Genomic DNA, 18,829 nt, shown 5'->3' on the forward strand with positions numbered 1-18,829 from the left:
AAGGCAGCTTTGAAGAGGAAATGAATACCTTACACTCATTTTGCTAAACCTACATCTCAGGTTTTGACATAATTTTTCAATTTGCTTTCCATTTTAACTTGTATTTTTTCTTGAACTCTCTGTTTATTTCAAAATGTATACACCTTTTATGAATAACATTAAACCATTCAAATTCCAACTAAAATATATGTAATTTTAAGTAGTACCTTGTTTGGAAGTATTGCAGACAAAGTATTGAGAGGCTAAGGACAGCCCGGAGCAAATTTAACCGAAAAATATTTAAATATCTGCACATAATTACGTGATAACACTTTTGTAAGGTATACATTTTCTGTTTAAGGTTCCCAACCAAAAGAGCTTTCTTGGTGTTTGGCATGTCAAACCATTTCCTTTAAACCATGATCTTCTTACAAGGGTGGGAAATTTGCAGTCAAAACACCTTTCTAGAGCATTATATTTTTTGTCTTCAGGCTGCATTGGTGTGCCACTATCTTTAAAAAGCAATGTATATTGCTAAAATCTGACAAGCTTGATATATTTCAAGCAAGGTCTGTGAAACAAAAGTTTTTCATGAAAGTTGAGAAGGTCTTTTGGGGCCTTAGTTTCTTCATGAGAAGGTCTGACACTGCCTAAATGTTTCTTACTGTGAAACACATGGAATGTGAGGCTGCAGGTCAGGGTTATTTCTGACATTTTGCCGATGGCTTGCAAATGCTGTGTAGCTGTTTCTTTCTTACAATACAATCACTTTAGTTTAAAACTACCAATTTGTCACACAAAATTTTTCTTAAAAATTAGATTTTAAAATTTTTTAAATGTAAACACCTCAAGTTAATACATGACAGGAGTCAAAGAAATATTAAAATTACAATACCATCTTGGCCTTTCTGTATCTAATTAGTAGATGGTAATAATTGCTTTACTCTTGTAATGAATAGTAATTTAATCAAGACTGCAAAAGTCCAAGGTTAAGGTCTGATGAGTTAGTTGATCACAACCAGAATGGTAGAATGTGTACTAATATAAGTTTGGAGGAAGGGGTGGAAATGTTATCCAGGTCCTTGTTGGTAATCAGTGACCCATCTAGACAGAGCATTTGCAAGGAAATGGAAAGATCCGTCTCAATTTATTTTTTTACCACAACCGTATGGGTTCCCAACATTTTCCAGACTACTAATGCTAGCAATATTCAGCACAAGAGAAAAGAAAATTGATGATATAGTTCATACAAAAAGATACAATTCATTTTGTTGCACAGCTAACAAAGCTAATTTTATCATTTATGATTCATACAGCAAACAGCAATGCCTCGAATGATCAGAAATGACCTTTGTTTGTTGATACAAATTGTATCTCTTTTCTTGATTGTAGAAAATTATTTATTAAATGTACAGTTATCAGCGGTAGAATAGCTTTATCAAATCTTGCCACAATGTTTGTGACACTATGTGTCACTGGGAGTAGCCCATGGGTATGTATGAATTTTTACTGGGCATAGTTTGTAGACCTGAATTTTTTATTCATTGTTCATAAGTGCACATAGAGTGTAGTTATTATTTGATATGTATTTATTAAGATTTAAAAAATATTGTTTCCATTGATACTTCAACGCAACCAGGTATCCTTTTGTAACACAAGGCTATTTTAAATAGCCATACCCACTTAGTGTCTACAGCCTAAGACTAAAACCTGTTTTAACCTCAACCTCCAAAATTTTGTAAATTTCACAGTATGCCTATTCTAATCACGTGTGGTTACACTATGATTCTAAGATAGTCCTAAGAAGGAGTAGCAGGGTTATTGACTTTGTATTCCCTGTTACCCCGCCCCCCCCCCAACTTTTTATAGACTGAGCCCAACAAGATTCAGTCAGAGGCGAGGACTATTAATGGACTAGATTTATACCAGATCCTCAAAGTAATTAATTGATAATGCACAAGAAAACGAATTCAGTAGAATTGTTTAATTTATTTGGTTGTAAATAAAGCCAATTTTTGTGCATTGTTTCTTATGTGATGCCTGGATCACTCCTGCTCCAAGTACCCCTATAATGTTGACTTTAAAATAACCATTTCTTTAAAATTATATTTTAAAGGTCAAAATGCTGTATCACTACTACACCCTCATCCTTGGAAGAACTGAACCCAGAACTGTATTTCTGGGGTTTTTTTTAACTGTTCCAAACTTTAAAGAATATTTTAATGAAGTTATCCATTTTTCTCTATTCAAAGCCAAATATTGTTCAAACAAAATTAATCTTAAGATTGTAAGCTGATTTGGATACATACACAATTCACTCTGCCTCCTCTCAGGGAACCATGTATTTAGTCTTTTTTGAGAAAGTGAGTGAGGTAATCCGGAGTTTTGTATAGTTTATGCTGTAATGTTTTGGAAAAGTATAAATTCATGTCAATTTCTTTGTGCAATGACAGCCATGGAATCATATTTATATAGCATAGAAATTTGTCCTTTGGCCTTCCTCATCCATGGCCAACCAAGCTATCTATGGGAGTTGATCCCTTTTGCTTGCATTTGGCCCATTTCTCAATCATGTACCCGTCTTCACAGAAATCTCGCTTCAACTAATTTTTGTGCTGCACAACACAGCTACTGCATGCATTCAGTTTTAGTCTATATAATCAATTAAAACCAGTCACCGATGGAAACAATATTTTTAAATGTACTGCCTGCATAATGCTTGCTCTTATTCTGAGTGAAAATGCTCTTCTCTGTGCAAAATAAATCTGGCTTTGTTTAGCTACAGCCTCTTCTTTTGGTTGGCTTAGTTAGAATACCAGACCACAAATTTATATTGCCTCTTCAAACAATTGTTATAATTAGGTAAAGATTTTTGATTAAAACAAAATTGGAAAGTATCTCAAATACAAATGCACAAATAATTGTGCAGTTATGTTTCAGAATCAGTATATGGGTTTAAAACTGCTGAAGCCAACAAAGAAATGCTGCAGCTTCAAGTAGTATGAATGTCAAGAACAAGACTGTTTTCATTGTCCCTGTTTTTACATAGAGCATTTTGTACCTCCGATCTATGTAAAGATTCAGAATCCCAGTGAAAGAGCAATACATAAACCATCCTGTACAATTTGAGAATGGTTATTTTTGCATTGGGTAAGTTGGGTCAGATGGTCTCTTCAACCAATTGCAAGAATGGCATTAACTGCAGAATGAGCTAAGTAAAAACTGCACGATTTCAAGTTAAACCTAGTAGAATGTCCTCAGTGCTGTTCAGTGAGACCCTTCAGTTTCTTGCTTTTTTGGTTGCATCTACATCCTTGTTTATTAATAGGAGGAGAATAAGCTTGAACAACTTCTATCTTCCCTGTAAAAAAAACTTGTAAAAACTATTTTGCTTGATTAACTGCTTTCTCTTTGCTACTTATCTGGAGTTTGTACATGTTCCAGATATAATCCAAGAAGTGTACCATTTTTAGTGAAACTTGTTTGAAGAGATCATATAGTTTGTGGTAATGTGGATATGCTGTGTTTAGATAACTTGTATACAGATAGCTTGGTATTACGAAAATATATATATATGCATTATATATATATTTTATTAGATTAGTCTGATTGTTTAATTGATCTAGTTTTTGTTCTGTTCCATACAAAATGAACATGTTGGCTTATCTGTAGTGAACAAAAAAAAACTTTGGGTTTGTAGTCCCAAACAAAATGTAAGTCTTAATGACAAAATGTGTCTTTGTCTCTTTGAGAATTTAAAAAAAAGCAGATATGTTTTTAAAGCACTCTATATAATCAGTACCTTTAAATGCACAACACGCATGGATAATGTGTGATAAATTGAGCCAGGTGTTGAATGGTATAATTATGTTCCTAATTTTGAACACAGCTGACTGGCTGTTATTTTTAATTGTATTAATAAATATAAAATGGCTACTAATAATTTTTGCATTGACATAATGCAAATCTTTTATCTGTGGCTTTTGTACAATGTAAATATTAAAATGGGTGCATTCATAAGCTAGATTATAGTTGCTCTTTATTGCACAGTAGCAACTATTTGGGTTCAAGTAAATGTGTTTTATTTTCAGTAACCATTTCTAAATGGAGTCATGCTGTCACTAACTTGCTGGTAACTAGTTCTCTAGCTAAAATTAGCTATAATATTTATAATAGTGTGCAATACTATGTACGATATTCCATCTGGAGAATCACCATTGGTGGAGCTGTGAACTCCAACATAAAATGTTATGTTCTATTATCTCCTTATTAAATGAGATACTTTATCTTGTATTCATTACAATTTATACAAGTCATAGGATAGCAGTGCAAGATTGGCAATTTTTTGCATCATTTTTCATGGCACTCCATGCCATCTTGGCATGAATTGAAAGTGGCCTTCAAAATCTATTTTGCAAACAAGCAGTGGTTTTGCAGTATTGCTTTCCTGGGATTTGTATAATAAAAGTTGAGCTTCAACTGGATGGCATATAGTGTGTATATTCAGGTAATTAATAGTCACAGTTTTATAGTGAGTGCACTCTAGGAGTAGCAGGGTTATGACATTAATTTCTGTGCCTTTAATGACCACAACTTTAAATAGTTTGGAATGTGTTCCATCGGTGGTGTGCAATTTAAGAATGTTTTAAATTTACAGTGTTTGTTTGCATGAATATTATAGTGACAGAAAATGCCCACAATTATTATTAGTGCCACATACAGTATAACCAAATCGTAATTTACTACTCAATGTTACACAAAATTCAATAAAACTTTATTGAACTTGCTGTTTTTGCATTATTCATTGAGCATAGTAACCTTTGCAACACGAAGTTAAAAGCACAAAAAGTTTGCTGGAGGAACTTAGCGGGTCAAGAATGAAATGGGAACTTGATTTGAATAGAAAGATAGATTAAAGTGTTTGGAGAAATTTGTGTAAAGATAGTATGACTAAGGTTATAAAAGTCAGATATATAGGTACAATATAATTTTTTTTACATCAATTGTATTTTAACACAAAATAAAGAAATTTCAGTTAAACTCTTCAGCTTTATGTTTTGGGTGTGGACAAGAAATAGATCCTTTTTTTCATTTGACTTGGACTTGCTCTAAGGTTAAGAATTTTTGGAGCAAGTATTGAAAGTAAGTTTACCATTTGACCCAATGTTATTTTTTATTAGGGGATATTAAGTCGATTGCTTTAAGGTTAAGATTGACTATGAACCAAACTGAATTTTTACAATTGGCTTTGGCTGTTTCTAAAAAATGTTTGACTATTACATGAAAATCTGATTTAGTTTTAGGAATGCAAAGGTGGCATATTGAAATCTTGTAGTTCGTTAGAAAAGATAATGTATAATTTGAGGGATAAATATCATTTCTTTGTAAAAGTATGGAGCCCATATTTAAAAACTCTTGCTATTAAAATTTGATCTCCCAATCTGCTCCGGTGGACGACTGTTTCCACAGCTAAAAAGTTGATTATGACTTTTTAGTGATGATCTTTCTTTGTAGGGGAGGAGGGAGGATGATGTTAGGGGAGTTTCATTTAATTATACAAGGTTTGTATCGATATATTAGAACTAATATGATTTAAAATTCTAAATAAAATATTTAAATAAAGAAACCAATGAACATGGAGGGATGAAAACTTTTAAATACTTACCAATCATAAAAATTGAAATCAAGAATAACAATGTTAACTTCAACCATTACAGAACTATGGAAGACCAGTGGTATCAAATTCAGATTAAATAAAACGAGTCAATTAAGAAATAAAAATATTTGCAAGCATTTGGAATGAGGTAATATTTTTAAGATACTATTTTGAATCTGATATGGAAATAATTTTAACTGAGAAACAACCTTAACAAAAGTGCAATCTTTAGGAAGCAATAGGAAGGTAAAGACAAGGAGGCACAGCGAGAAAACATTAAGATACGGAATGAACATACTATCTGGTCTTTCCCAGCCATGCTAGAAGCTATTAATCACGGAAGTGTTCAAATTGATTCCGCATGATCAAACCATATTAAGAAATAAGGAAATAGTGATTTGGAATTTTCTCAGGAGAGGACAAGAGTGTATCTATAGCCCCTTGTCCCAGGAATTAACTGGGTCAGGGACCAGTGGAAAAAGAAAACTGTCAGCACACCGGCATCAAATAACATTAACCACCTCAACCCCTACTTCTATCCCCAGTGTTTGCTGATAAAGCCAGTGGAAAAGGGACAGCAGAAAGTTACCTGTTTCCAGTTGAAGGTAGAACCCTCCAATCCTGGGGGATGAGTCATGGCCTAGTGCAAATGGCACAAAGGGCTTCCTATCCCGAAGGGACTTTTCCTTGTTAACAATAAAACCCAAAATATTTTTATAAAGAGACTGCACTTTATCAAGGTCTGCTTTCTGATATTTGATCAAAAAAAAACAAACAAAAAAAGGGCCTAAATTAGATGCTAGAATTTATTTATTCAATAGGAAAATGGCAGCTACCTACCAGTATACATGCACGTAGTATGACAGAATTCCAAAAGCACTTAAGTTCACCATTGTAATTGTAACATTTAAAGACAGACTAATTGATATTCGTATTGTCTGCATGTGACATTGATCTTTATTCTGAGGGTGCGTCATAGAGAATTGTAAGGACTTTGAAAGACATGGAAAATATACAACTGGGCTGAAAATGGTTGAATTGTTGTGGAGAATCTTTAACAAACATTTAAATATATGTGAAACTGTGTACATTTGCAGATGAATAAAGGAGAACAAATTGAAAAGGCAAAAAATAAAAGATTTGAAAAATAAAATCCTCATTAGAACAACTTCAAACCAGCTTTCAGTCTGTGTAGATCACGTTGATTCCACCATAAACCTTCTGGATCTGCACAGGGCAATCCTGTGGTACTGTAAAGGAAAACAAAAAGGATAAACAAACCTGAAAAGTCTGCAAATAAATCTACACATATAGGAAAATCGTAGCTTTAATCCAAATCAGTATCAAGTGTATTGAACTTGGATGCAACTAACTCAGAGAGAGGAAAGATACAGCATTTCTCATTTGTTACTTAGTGAAATCTATAAATATGTCAATTTGTAATATGGACAACGACAGGATGAGGCTCCCTCGCTGAATTGTCAAATTGCACATTCACTGCCTAGGATTCTATTTACTAATGGAACAATGGACTTACGAGAATCAGTATTTTCAGCAAAATAAGAGAAAAGATCAGTACTTAAAATTTATTTCTTGCTCCAAATCCACATGTTAGTTAAAAGGTGGTGCAAAGAGAAGCAGGAGTAAGAATATGGGCTGTTAAGCCTGCTCCACCATTCAATAAAATTATGGCCGGTCTAGATGTGAACTCAACCAAACCTACTTGCCTTTTCCTCAGTACCCCTATTTTGCAAAAAAATCTCTCTTAAATGCATTTAATGAGGCAGCCTCAACCAATTCCTCAGATTCATTACATTAGGAAATCAGTTCCTCCTCCATCCTAAATTTACTCCTTTTACTTCCAAATCTTGAACTATCCCCTTCCTACCAGTGGAAACAACTTTCCAGCCTCTTTCATAATTTTGTGTGTTCCTACAAGATTGTCCCAGGAAAAACACTCTCTCTTCATAAGCTTAACCCTTCATCTCTGGAACTGACCTGTTGAATCTCTTCTACACCACCCCCAAACCCAGTATGTTTTTCAAGTAAAGAGACCAGAGCTGAATGCAGTAATCAAAGTGCTCTGTACAGCTGCAGCAGAACCTCCCTGGTCACAAACTCAATCTTTCTAGCAATGAAGGTCAAAATTCCACTTGTCTTTTTAGCCCCAAAGAACATACCACCACAAAACAGGCCCATCTAGTTAGTGCTAAGCTATTTTGCCTAATCCTAACAATTTGCACTCTGATTGTAGCCCTCCTCTTAAAGGATGAAATCAAACCCAACTCCACATTTCTGCTGTCAGCTCGTTCTACACTCTCACCTCTCTGAGTGAAGAAGTTCACCCTAGTTTCCCCACCTCTCATGATTTCTGTCTATATCCCATCACTTCTGGCCCCCTTCCCTAGCATCTTTCTCCCTTTACCTAAATATATGTAATTTCCATTTAATTTAGTTTCAATACAAGTTCCTGACCCAAAACATTGACCATTTCTACCCATAGATGCTGTCTGACCCACTGAGCCCCTCCAGCAATTAACTGTTTATTGAAGATTCAAACAGCTGCAGTTTTAGTGTTTCTCTAATTTAGGTTGATTGTCTGGTTCTTATCCAAAATCCAAGCAACTCATGGGAATTCTTGCAAATCTGCTGTTATATTGGATTAAACTTCTTGTGATAATAGTTCTACTAATTTTAAAACTCACACAAGAAAACAGTTACCTTCTGGATTAATAAAGAAGATTATTTGTAGGAGCAAAGTCAAGACAATAAATGTAACCAAAGGAAGAATTAAATGATTAAAAAAAAAATCAGGAAGTTTGGTGGAGAGAGGACTAGGTGGAATGACTTTGGAAAAGAACTTGTGCGTACAAATCAGGAAACTGTAGAAATTACTGCCACTGGTACAAATGAAATCATATAGGAGTGAATAGCTCCAGTGACTAGTCCTGGTTCATTCATTTTGACTCAATGGCTAAGAAAGCGCACCAGCATCCAGCTCTACTTCCTCAGAAGCCTAAGGAAATTTGGCATGCCGTCTGCCTCCCTTGTTTCTAAAGAGGCACCATTCAAAGTATCTAGCAGGGGGAGGGTGGGGGGCATCATTGCACAAGATCACAAGAAACTACAGAAAACTGTGAATGCTGCCATAGAATCATAGAACACTGCAATACATCAACCCATTTAATCTGTGTTAAACTATATTGACCTGCATCCAGACCATAGCTATCCTAGTCCACCACACAAACTGCCCATCAACTTCCTGCTGCCTTGAACGACTCATCCCACCCTAGCTACACTCTTTTCACCTGTCTTCCGCATCTTCTACCCAATCCTGGTTCAAGACGATACACGAGAGAGATCATGCAACACCAGATTCAAGGATAATTTATTATTAGACATCTTAATGAACTTCACAATCGATACCATCTTTGTTCTGTACAAATTGACCTCTGCAACTCCACACTTCTGTACTGCTTTTTATTCGCTGTACTACATAGGAGATGGACTGCTTGCCACATTAACTCAATCACTGCACCTTAGAACACATGACAATGAACTTGAAATTAAAAAGAAAGATGCACCTTTAATTCAAGTCAGATGTTGGAAAGTTTGAGAGGTGACTGAATCTAAAGAAAGTTACAGAGATGGAAACAGCAATTCAATTAAAAGGTTTATACACTGGACTTTAAAGTAATGAATCATGAACCCATGGAAGTCATAGACAACAATCACAGTGGGTGATTAGAATTTGACAAAAAAAAACGCATTGTTAGTAAAGTTTCAAAGTTTTAAGTGACATGAAATTATCAGAGATGAAACATAGTAGGTTCATCAAGGGAACATTTAAATAGTAATTTTTGGTGACGGCAAAAGCACAAATGAAGTTCAGCAACAAGCGGGATGAGGCAAGACGGAAGTAGATAAGTAGTCATTGTGGCACTGAAAACATGCGATTGAAAGTTTAGATTGGGCTCAGAGCTTAGTTCCAAATGGTACAATAGCTGAATGGTGCAAGAACAGATTTAATAATGTGGTTCAAAACATGGAGGCCAAAATATATAATCGACATTCTTCCTTATTTATCCAGTCCATTATATTTATGAATTTTAAAAAAGTAGATTATTTGAGATGGTAGAACATGTTATACACAGGAACACAAGAAAACAGATGCAGGATCCTCAAGCCTGCTCCACCATTCAATATTATCATGGCTGATCCATGCTGGCCTTAATTCCTCTTCTGTGCCAGCCACCACCATTAAAAATTTACAAAATTGTCTTCCTTAATCTATATTAATAAACATATTCCACACCTTAGCAAAACCCCATAATCCAATAACATGTTATCTACTGCCTTTGTTCAGGAGATCAGTACAGGATGGAATTAAGTTCGTTTATTATCATCTGATTGTACAAGTACAATCAAATGAAACAGTCCCTCTGGGACTGCTTATGGGCTTTTCAAAGTTTTTCCAAATCAAAGGAAACAAAGTTCATTAGAACTGAGCACAAAGTGAATACCCAAATTCAAGCATCCATAATGTACAGAAGGAAATAGTAATCTATTTTATCCCCAGCATTTTTGAATATATTAATTATTTTCTGGAATGATTTGTCACTTACAGCCAAACTCAAGGAAACATGGAAATGGAACAAGACGGCTTCTGTATATTTGAGTCACAAGGAGTGATTAAAGGAAGTAATTTTTTTGCTGACATTTAAAAAATATCAAATTGTGAGGCAAGATCTGAAAATGTTACCTGTAATAATACAATATATTTAATTGCGACTTAAGGATTCATTAGCTAAACTTTTAAAAAATTGTATTTAATCAAAATAATGTACATTAACCAGCAAGTGGTCAAATTATGCATTTAAAATCACCAGCATGAATCTTTCTACATTTTGATGAAGGTAACATTCATATAAAGGTTGATCACATACCTCATTTCGGTGCTCTGCTGATCCATGGTGTCCTTTGTTGTTGGCTGTGGCAGCACTGGCATTAAAGTGTAATTGTCTACAAATAAGCAATTTGGGTCTTCACTCTGGCCTGGTATTTTACCTAAAGGGTAATCCTTCCAGGCAATTTGATCTACAAAAAGTCAGAATTATAACTTTATTGTGGAACTATGATAGCATTACTTATTTCTGTATACAACAGTAGATAAAGTGGAACTTAAATGATAGCACCCATAAAAATAAAGATACATTTCTTGGGAAGTAATTGATTTAGTCCTCAATACACCAGTTCTTGCTTGAGCATTGCACTAGATGTGTTAGAAATCTGATATTTAATTAAAACATGGTTAATCTTTGCGAATACCATGCTGCCTAATTTGAGGGCAAGCAGGAATTCATTTTCAAAAAAGATTATATGATTTTCAGCAAAAATTTCAGTTGGTTATTTATCACCAGACCCTCCACCATCACAATTCACCCTTCCATACTACCAGGTCTAATTACTAACATCACAGCTGAAGTCAATGTTTTTGCAGTATAATCAATTGTACACCCTAAATACATTACCAAAGTAAGAATTATTAAAACATTGCAATTTTTTTTGTATAAAAGAACCTCAGTATACACAGAAAGCTTTAAATACAAGAAAAATATTTTCTCAACATTATTCTCAGACCTCTCAAAGAAGCTTGGAAAACTCCATTTCTGATGAAAAAACACCAGATATATTTTCCAAATTAAAAGATGACCTTGGCAAACAAGTTCCTGTACAAATGAATGATGAACAAAAAAAATGGGATCACTCGAAGCACCAGTTTAATGAAACATTTCTGAGGATCCTCCTCTCCATAATGCAATATAACTGCACCCATTTGTTTCATCCCCTAGATTGGCCATACATTTTTATGAAAATCTGTCTCTTGAAACCTAACCCAACAAATTTGTGTCATCTGCTCAGTAACACAAAATACTTCTGGAAACCACTCACTAAATACTTGGGCTAGATTTTCCAGCAGGGTACAATCATCAACTCAAAATTACACAAGCATTGGTGACAAGATTTCCAGTGTACCAGCATCTTCCTTTGTCCTCTCATTCTGAAAAGGTAAAGTTGAGTACATATCCCACAATGTCTAGAATTCTGATATTTCTCAAGTCCAAAAACAGTGTAATTTGGTAGGCTACCAGACCATTAAGAAAATCAATGGCAATCAGTGTATTTGACATGAACACAATGTCATGAAATTTAGAAGCATAGAACAGTATAACATAAAAAAAAGCTCTTTGGCCCATCTAGTCCACGTCAAACTATTTTCCCGCTGCATTAACCTGCACCCAGTCTGTGTACCAATTTCTCTTAAATGTTAAAGTCAAACCCACATCCATCACTTCCACTGACAGCTCGTTCCAATCTTCCTCTTAAACATTTCACCTTTCACTCTTAACCCATGTCCTCTTGTTCTTGACTCACACAACCTCAGTGGAAAAGGCGTGCTTGCATTTATCCTATGTATATTATTCTAAATTGTGTACACCTCCATCAAATCTCCCTCATTTTCCAATGCTCCAGTCGATAAAGTCCCAACCTAGTCAACCTTTGCCCATAACTCAGCTATTCTAGTCCCAACAACATCCATGTAATTTTTTAATGCACTCTTTCAATCTTATTGATATGAAACAGAGGAGATGACTCTCAAGGCCAGTGTGTCAAAGGCTCTTTTAATGACCCTATCCTGTAATTCCTATCAAGGAATTGTTTCGGTATACCAAATCCCTCTGGTCTACCATACTCTGCAGTGCCCCATCATTTAGCATGCAAATTCTACCCTATTTTGTCTTCCCAAAGTGCAGCACCTACTTCACAATTGATCATATTAAATTTCATCCGGCATTTTACAGCCCATTTTCTCAGCAGGTGCAAATCCCACTGCAATCTTTTAAAGCCTTCCTTGCTGTCCACTGCATCCACAATATTAGTGACATTTGCAAATTTACTGTTCTAATTTTTACCACATTATCATCTCCCCAAAATCCCCTGAGGCACACCACTCATCAAAGGCCTCCAGTCAGAGAGGCAATCATCTACTAGCACTCTCTGGCTTCTCCCGCAAAGCCAATGTCTATCCAATTTACTACCTCATTTTCAATACCAAGTGACTGAACTTTCTTGACTGATCTCCCATCAAAGGCCTCACAGAAGTCCACGCAGAAAAATTCCACTCTTTTCCTTCATCAACTTTCCGAGTAACTTTATCAAATAGGTTAGTCTTATAAAATTGGCGAGTCATGACCTACCCCACACAGACACGTTGACCATCTCTAATCAGTCCCTGCTTCTCCAAGTACTTATATACTCGGTAACTTAATACCTTTTAGTAACTTATCTAACAATGTCAGGGTCAGTGTCTTATAATTATCTGGATTATTCTTAGAGCCTTTATTAAACAACAGAACTGCATTAGCACCTCACCTATGGCTAAGAGCATTTTAAATAGATCTTTCAGGGCCCATGCAATTTTCTGTACCAGCCTCCCTCAAAGTCCAAAGGAATATATTGCTAAGTCATGGGAGTTTAGCCACCTTTATTTGGCTCAAAACAGCAAGCACCTCCTCCTCTGTAATCTGCATGAAGTTCATGACCTCACTGCTGTTTAGCCTCATAGATAGACTCTGAGTCTGTCTTCCATATAAATACAGATGCAAAAAAAAAAATTTAAGATCTCCCCATCTCTTTTGGCTTCATGCATAGATGGCCACTGTGCTCTTCAATTGGACCAATTTTGTCTCTTGCTATCTTTTTGCTCTTATTGTTTCTGTAGAAGCCCTTGGGATTTTATTTCACCTTGTATGCCAGAGCCATCTCATGCCTTCTTTTAGCCATTCTGAATTCATTCCTATACCCCACATGTATATCATTTGTTCCTTGTTGCCTGTAATCTGCTATGTACCTCCTTCGTCTTAACTTGGACTTCAATATCTCTTAAAAACCAAGGTTCCTTATATCTGTTAGTCTTACCTTTAATTCTGACAGGAACAGTAATCTCCCACTTATTCACACACCTTTGTCAGAAGACAATCTGTCCCAATTCAGATTTCCCAGATCCTTTCAGATAGCATCAAAGTGGACTTTACTCCAACTTAGAATCTCAACCTGAGCACAAGACCCATTCTCTTCCATAATTATTCTGACAGTAATGACATTACGATCACTTTACGCACACACAGTATTATGTCACCAGCTCTGTCTCATTCCCAAAAAAAGAGATCTAGTATTGCACTTGGTTTAGTTGAAACCTCAATACAAGATACTTTCCTGAAGACATATGACAAATTTTAATTCATTCTCCTATTTTACAGGATGGGAGTCCCAGTCAATAGGTGTTAAAACCACCCGCTATTACAATTTTAGGTTTCTTGCAACTGCCTGCTATCTCCAAATTTGCTCCCCCAATTCCTGCTGACTACTGGGAGATCCATAATATAATTCCATTAGTAGTCACCCCTCTCTCACTCCTTACCAAGTCTAAAACAGAGAACACTGAGCTCCAGTTCAGCCCCTCCTGCAACAAATTCTTACTGTGGCCCCAATGTCATTACTCCACATGTTGATCAATGCTCCAAGCATGGATGATCCAATACTCTTTGCATTGAAAAAGATGCAACTCCGAACATTATTCCAACCAAATTCAACCTTTCCATTTCTGTTTGCCTGCAGGCTTAATGTCTTTTTACCACAACCACTCCATGATCTGCTCTGGAACTTCAGTTTCTATCTCCCTGAAACCCTAGCTTGAACCAAACCCCACCCAGGAACAGCAGTAGCAAGCCCTTTTAAATTTAGATATATAGCACAGTAGCAGGCCATTTCGGCCAATGAGTCCGTGCCGCCCAATTTTTACATGCAATTAACCTTCACCCGTGGTATGTTTCTATCGGTGGGAGGAAACCGGAGCCCAAGGTTAGGGCGAGGGGCGAGGGGCGGGGGCTAAGGGCGGGGGGCTAAGGGCGGGGGCTAAGGGCGGGGGCTAAGGGCGGGGGCTAAGGGCGGGGCTAAGGGCGGGGGCTAAGGGCGGGGGCTAAGGGCGGGGGCTAAGGGCGGGGGCTAAGGGCGGGGGCTAAGGGCGGGGGCTAAGGGTTGGGGCTAAGGGTTGGGGCTAAGGGTTGGGGTTAAGGGTTAAGGGTTAAGGGTTAAGGGTTGCATACATTGGGAGATCGCAAAAACTCCTTACAAACTGCAACAGCAAAGGACTCAAACCCCAGACACAATTACCGACACTGTCAAGGTGTTGCGCGAACTGCTATATCAACCTGCAACAATTTATTTTAACTGAAAAAAATTTGGTTGTCATTGTATGTAAGATACCTGAAGTGCCCGAGAGAAATCACAGGCTATGTATGGAACGTCAAAATAATAAGTTTATCAAACTGCACTTGATGTAATGAAGAGGAGGTTTAAACTTTTTGTGCTTTATGCAAGGGATTTTTTTTCATAGTCACTAAGTATTTCAATTGAAAAATTCTCCATTCCTTAATACTTAAAAATACAAAATCTGCACAAGTCTAACTACTTAATTAAAAAAGGCATCAAAGCAACAACACACCTGTACATAACTGCCATACAGATCCTTCCAGGGATTGAATTGTCTCAGACAACACTTCAAGATTAACTGTTTGTGTCTGTTCCTCTTCAGAGGTGTGAACCACCACAGGTTCAGTGTCCATTATGAATTCTGAGTGCACCGTACTAGTTAACTGGTTTGATGACTCAGGTGCATTCATCATTTGAAGGCTTTCCACTGTGTATATTGGTAGATGATTGCAGTCAATTGGAAAGTCAGAAATGCTGAAGGACCCTGGTTCCTGAATGTATATAGAACAGAGCTGGAGGAGTTTCTGTTGTGTGGTAATGGGTAATGGAGAGTCCATGTCAGTTAAAATCCTGAAATTGTAGAATAAAAATCAGGTCTTATTTTGTCATCTTACATATCAGAATTAGAAATCTGTGCTCGTCAGTTTTTAGGAAATATAAATCTGTAATAACCATCTGTTTTCATGGCCAAGGTGCTCGATAAAAAATTGATTCTGATCATAATAAATTACATCATATGTATCACAAACCCCTGACAGATGTCCTACTTGTGTGTATTATTAGGATATGGAATGCTACAAAGTTAACATTACCTTCTGGTAAAACTCTCAATAATCAGAATTGTTTAGTTCGATAACATTTATAACAGTTTTCCCCAATCACTCTTGACGATCTTAAATATATTCCTCTAGTTCTGTTTCATAGGGGATAGAGGAAAAAAATCCTAAAGCATTTCAGAATCCAAAGGCAAAGATCTTCAAGCCTTCTTTCATGTAATAAAAAATTCAATTTTCCATCTTTTCCTCACAAATAAAGTTTGTATGATCCCTAAAAATTGCTTTTGTGATTTTTTTCCCCCCCAAAAAAGTGGCAAAAACAGTCCAAAGGAATATTATCCAACATGTGGCAAGATCTGTTCATCGATACACTCTGACAACACATTAGATTAGTGACTCTGGCTTTAATAGTTTTCAGTCTATTTATAATAACATGTATCAAGTGTGGCTAATGAGAAGATCCTGGCATTTTTGTGGTAATGTCAGGCCTTATATCTCATTACAAATAGAAGGTCATCTCTCCAAGCAACCCTATCAATCTCCTAACTCTCAAACCTAGTTGTCAGCAAAGCTTGCGTTCAATGGATGGATGTTACTTTAATTATAAACATATTTTATTAAAGAACTCCAAAATTTGTCAGATCTGATTTTCTGTTTATAAACCCATCCTGGTGTTCTTTAATAATTCAATCTTTTCCAAATTACTACTAATATTTTTTTTTTTTGAGAAACTTGCTTGCTAAGATTAAAATAGGCATAATGATACTAATTTTCTACATTTTTGACTGGTCATTTTATTAGTTATCTTTAAAGTCTCCAAAACAATTTGCATATTAAAACATAATTAAACATTTCCTTTTGACCTCAGTGTACAATTAGGAATAAGATCCATTACTTTATTAGGACTACTTTCTTATTGGGAATTATGCTCTCCCATTGCTGCAAGCCCTTCTCTTTCATCTACTAACATATCCAATTTTCCATACAAAGTCAGATAATTATCAGAAATTCACCAACTTTTTTAGTCATCTCTAATCACTGGTTCATTTTTTAGCTACTTACTTTTTAAAGAATTTCTAAAATCATCTATTTTCTTTTGGAGGATCAATCTATCGACTCATTCCACTTTCTTATCTATATTTTTCTCTTTTACTCATCCTAGGTCTGCTGTAGTATGATTACTTGTTATGGAGCAAGTAAAGAAAGAAGAGAAATTTAACTCACTGTTGAAGGAGATGAGGTGTAGCTTGACAGGGTGCTGCAAGGCAACTTTTTAGAAGACCATGCCAATCGAGAGGACATGGCAATAAAAACAACTGCCGCATGCTCTTCTTTATTTTCTGGCTTTGTGTAAGGTTCTTTGCTCCTTTCCCTACACAGAAAAAGCACATAACAATGTAAACTCATATTACTCAATCCCTCTAAAGTGCTTTTCAGTACCTATTCATAAGACGTAGGAGTAGAATTAGGCCTTCTGGCCCATTCCAACATGCCTGATTATTTTTTTCATTTCAACCTCATTTTCCTGCCTTCTCCCCATATCCTTACTGATGATGAAGAACCCATCAACCTTAACTTTAATGTTCTGTTAGTGTTATCTGGATTGCTAATCATTTCCAAAATTTTTTGTTTCAGATTTCCAGCATCTAAAGTTACTGTTTTTCAATATCTGACCATTTCAGAAACAAACTAATTTATCTATATGGACACTCATTTTTTTCTCCCTCCAGATACCACTCACCATGCTGGGTTTCCAGCATTCTCCCATATTTTAGGTTTCCAGCAACTACATTTTTCTGTATCTCTCTGTTCTGGCAATGTTTGTTCTGTGTGTTTCTCTGTTCTCCTTTTATTTATACATGCTTCATTAGGATTAACTGCCATTAAAATGCCAACTCCTAATTTGTTTGTTTGTCTGTTCTCATCTGTAGTGACTCCTTTCCTAATTTTTGTTGCCCCTTAGAGAGCTAAGTGCGAGTCCAGTCTGTGACGCATTTCAATCATTCTAAGATTCTGTTGTGTTTTCCAAAGACTTTATTTTATACATACACATTTCTAACAGTTGAAGACGTTGGTAAGTAATCTGCAAACTAGAGCAATATTCCATAAACAATTGGAGACGGTCTATAAAAAATTAGCAACTGGCACTCATTCCTCTTCCATGATGAATAACCAAACTAAAACTAATTCTATAACCACACCCCTCATGCACACTGATAGCAAGTACAAAGACATATTTTAACCCTTAAAATGCCAGATGTCCATTCTGGCTCCTACATCATCCATTTTCTGTCTTTATTTAATCATATACAGTACATTCCCTGTTTTCCCCACACACTTCCATTTAAATATGGATCATTTCTTAGTTCTGATGCAAGGTTTTGGACCAGAAAAGTTATATTTCTCTCCACAGATGCACACTAAGTATTGCTGGTACATAATTTTTCTGAAGGAACATACTTGCTTTTGCATTGGCTGTAAGTATCTCTGTGATCCAGCCTGTCACATACTGTATCCTCAGTCCGGAAGAATCACAGCAATGTTTCAGCTCAATAAACAGCTTTTCAAGCAGCACTGGTGTGAAATATTGAGAATGTAGGCGCATTAAAAGAGGTTGCCAGAAGCGACAAAAGGTTGAAGGAATCCCTGGATTTGAGAGGTCTACAAACTCTCCTTCAAAACAAAAGTGCAAAATTTTAAGAGTTAAAACAGGCATTAATAATTTAACAGGACAGAGGAAACAATCTGGTCCATGTTATCTCAGAGTCAAACAAACCATCAAAACCCTTCTCCCTCACATTTCCCTCATTAATGCTTCTGATTCATTCGTTTACCTTTATGATGGCAATTAATAATAACCAAGCAACTTCCCAGCATATCTTTGAGATGTGTAAGGAAACTGGAGCACCCAGGAGAAACCCAGAGGGAAAAGGTGCCTATTCTCTATGAATAACATCTCCACCTATTTTTCTCAACAGCAAATTTCTCATTTCAAGAATGGAAAAAATATTAACCTTTTGCCTCTCAGAAAGTCCAAAAGTTTGACATGGAATGCATTACCACTATAATGACAGATCAAACAAAA

The 18,829-nt window shown here is 36.0% G+C and overlaps 2 protein-coding genes across 2 annotated transcripts in view; one reads left to right on the forward strand and one right to left on the reverse strand.

Moving 5' to 3' along the window:
• zc3h12b (zinc finger CCCH-type containing 12B) overlaps positions 1-16,955 on the forward strand; it is a 33,374-nt gene extending 16,419 nt beyond the window's left edge. Inside the window, exon 7 of the mRNA XM_069892966.1 lies at positions 16,907-16,955. Coding sequence (XP_069749067.1) covers positions 16,907-16,922 — 16 coding nt within the window. The 3' untranslated portion in view covers positions 16,923-16,955. The remainder of the gene's footprint in view (positions 1-16,906) is intronic.
• Positions 6,428-18,829, reverse strand: part of las1l (LAS1 like ribosome biogenesis factor) — a 37,615-nt gene continuing 25,213 nt past the window's right edge. The window contains exons 9-13 of the mRNA XM_069892967.1: positions 18,205-18,417; positions 16,969-17,116; positions 15,201-15,538; positions 10,582-10,732; positions 6,428-6,885 (exon numbers count right to left, since the gene is read on the reverse strand). Coding sequence (XP_069749068.1) covers positions 6,795-6,885; positions 10,582-10,732; positions 15,201-15,538; positions 16,969-17,116; positions 18,205-18,417 — 941 coding nt within the window. The 3' untranslated portion in view covers positions 6,428-6,794. The remainder of the gene's footprint in view (positions 6,886-10,581; positions 10,733-15,200; positions 15,539-16,968; positions 17,117-18,204; positions 18,418-18,829) is intronic.

This window comes from Narcine bancroftii, chromosome 8 (genome assembly GCF_036971445.1).
Source record: "Narcine bancroftii isolate sNarBan1 chromosome 8, sNarBan1.hap1, whole genome shotgun sequence".
NCBI classification, from domain to species: Eukaryota; Metazoa; Chordata; class Chondrichthyes; order Torpediniformes; family Narcinidae; genus Narcine; species Narcine bancroftii.